The sequence below is a fragment of the Sinocyclocheilus grahami genome, unplaced genomic scaffold, assembly GCF_001515645.1.
Source record: "Sinocyclocheilus grahami isolate Dianchi unplaced genomic scaffold, SAMN03320097.WGS_v1.1 scaffold45.1, whole genome shotgun sequence".
In the NCBI taxonomy this organism is placed as follows: domain Eukaryota; kingdom Metazoa; phylum Chordata; class Actinopteri; order Cypriniformes; family Cyprinidae; genus Sinocyclocheilus; species Sinocyclocheilus grahami.
In genome coordinates, this window is record NW_015505224.1 from 318,417 (window position 1) to 320,600 (window position 2,184).

The 2,184-nt window shown below is 36.3% G+C and overlaps 1 protein-coding gene across 9 annotated transcripts in view; it reads left to right on the forward strand.

Annotated features, from left to right (window-relative positions):
• LOC107582486 (MAP/microtubule affinity-regulating kinase 3-like) overlaps positions 1-2,184 on the forward strand; it is a 35,878-nt gene that overhangs the window by 21,854 nt on the left and 11,840 nt on the right. For all 9 annotated transcript variants that reach the window (XM_016268339.1, XM_016268340.1, XM_016268342.1 and 6 more), the window contains 3 exons: positions 1,339-1,451; positions 1,538-1,688; positions 1,889-2,091. In XM_016268339.1, coding sequence (XP_016123825.1) covers positions 1,339-1,451; positions 1,538-1,688; positions 1,889-2,091 — 467 coding nt within the window. The remainder of the gene's footprint in view (positions 1-1,338; positions 1,452-1,537; positions 1,689-1,888; positions 2,092-2,184) is intronic.

The following is a 2,184-nucleotide window of genomic DNA, read 5'->3' on the forward strand; positions in this document are numbered from 1 at the left end:
TCATAAATTAATCTATTACTTTTCCTACATAGATATTTTACCAATGTTTTTGTAAAAAATTATTTAGGAGTCTTAGACCTTTCCAACGATATATAGTTTATCATGATTAGATTAGGATTTAATTGTAATATAGTGAAGTAAACTTAGGCGTCCCACAGAGGGGACGGAGGTGACGGTTAAACAGCTTGAAAGATTGAGAAGTAAATTTTTAATAGCCTATAACTCCGACTGGATTCATCTGAAAGAAGAAAGTCATACACCTAGGATGCCTTGAGGGTGAGTAATTTATGTGCTAATTTTCATTTTTGGGACAACTAACCCTTTAATAAACATTGCTTATTATTATCATTATTATGAATGTTAAAAAAAAAAAAATTTAGAAGTCAGTAAAATGTCTTTACTGTCTCACTAATTCTCACTATTAACTCGTTGCTTATTAGCATGCATATTATTAACATATTGGCTGTTTATTAGTGCTTAAAAAGCACATATTCTTGATGACCTTATTTTACATCCCTAATCCTACCCAATACCTAAACTTAACAACTATCTTACTAACTCTTAATATTAAGCATCATAGTAGTTTATTGAGGCAAAAGTTTTAGTTAATAGTTTGTTAATAGTGAGAATTGGACCTTAAAATTAAAATAAAGTGTGACCAATAAAAGGGTTTTTCTTTTTCTTTTTTTTTATAAAAACAAAAAAATCATACAGACCTTAATGTTTGAATGGTAGTGTATGTAAAATTACCGTTATCCAGTATTAGTAAATGCTATAAAATCCTGTGCTTGTTAGCCATTCCATGAACTAATGTTAATGTACAGTACCTTGTTGTAAAGTGTTACCTAATAAATGTATTTGAGTTAAAAACAGAAGGTACAGCGCATGCTCTTTTAAGGAACAGTGAATGGGTGGCTACAGGATGGATCTGTGTATTGTTAGCATGTGTAGGAGGAGCGGATGACTCAGTTACATTCTTACAAATAAACTAGATTTATCTCTTGGTATCGACCTACTGGTTTATAGTGTCTGCATAGCAACTGAGGGGGTGATGTGTGATACGATTATGCTAACATGTTGAATATTTAATTATCCTTAATCTCTAAAAGACTTCGATGCAATAGTCTTCAATTAGTGTCTGATTTGGTAGACAGCAGCCCTCATTGTAGATATCATTCATGTTCTCAATACAGATAGTGTGGGATTACTTGTGTGCTTTCTTAAACCCTAACCCTAAGTGTGACCAATAATAATAGTAATAGTAACAAAAACTTACTGTGTAAAGATCTAAACCAAAAGGAGTCTCTAAAATTGATCTTTGTGTGTGTCATTCTCCAGATGTGATAGTGGGAATGGGCTTTTCTAGAGAGAAGATCCAGGAGTCTTTGTCCAAAATGAACTATGACGAGATCACAGCCATATACCTGCTGCTGGGAAGGAAGACCAATGAGGTGAGCTACTAATGAAGAGTGGCTACTTACAACTGATATTATGGTTTATATTACAAATGTGACTTGCTGTTCTTGTGTGTTTGTAGGAGGTCAGTGAATCCAGCTCCAATACTAATCTCTCTGTGGCAAAGACCAGACCCACCAGTGAGATGAACGGCCAGTCACCATCGCACCTGAAGGTCCAGAGAAGCGTCTCCTCCAGTGAATCCAGAAAATCTAGACGCCACAGTGAACAAGGTGACTTTCTCTTTACAAACAAACCAATATTCGCTTTTTGGATCCAAAAGTTGCATATTTGCACAGACCTATCAATTGAATAAAAATTGTACTTAAATCTACTTAAGTCTACTATTTTCATGATATGCCTCTTAACTAATTAAATTAATTCACATATCGGAATATTTGCTGAGAAAATCTCCCGAATGTCTCTCTCACAGTTGGTGTGGTCGCTAACTCGGTGTTGAGTAACTCCAAGAAGACGGTTCCTGTCACAGCTGATGGTGACAGCAAACAGGAAGGTGGAGTCACAGCACGTAAGCCGCCTACTCACAGCCCCACCAGCCCACTCCTGGGTAATGCCAACAACCCAAACAAAACAGAAATACTTGACCGCAAGAGAGGAAACTCCATCACGCCTAATGTGAGTTCCCCCTCGCTGTTGAATACTGATGTTGTGTGTATGTATGCGTGTGTGTGTGTGTATATACAGTGGGTACGGAAAGTATTCAGCCAT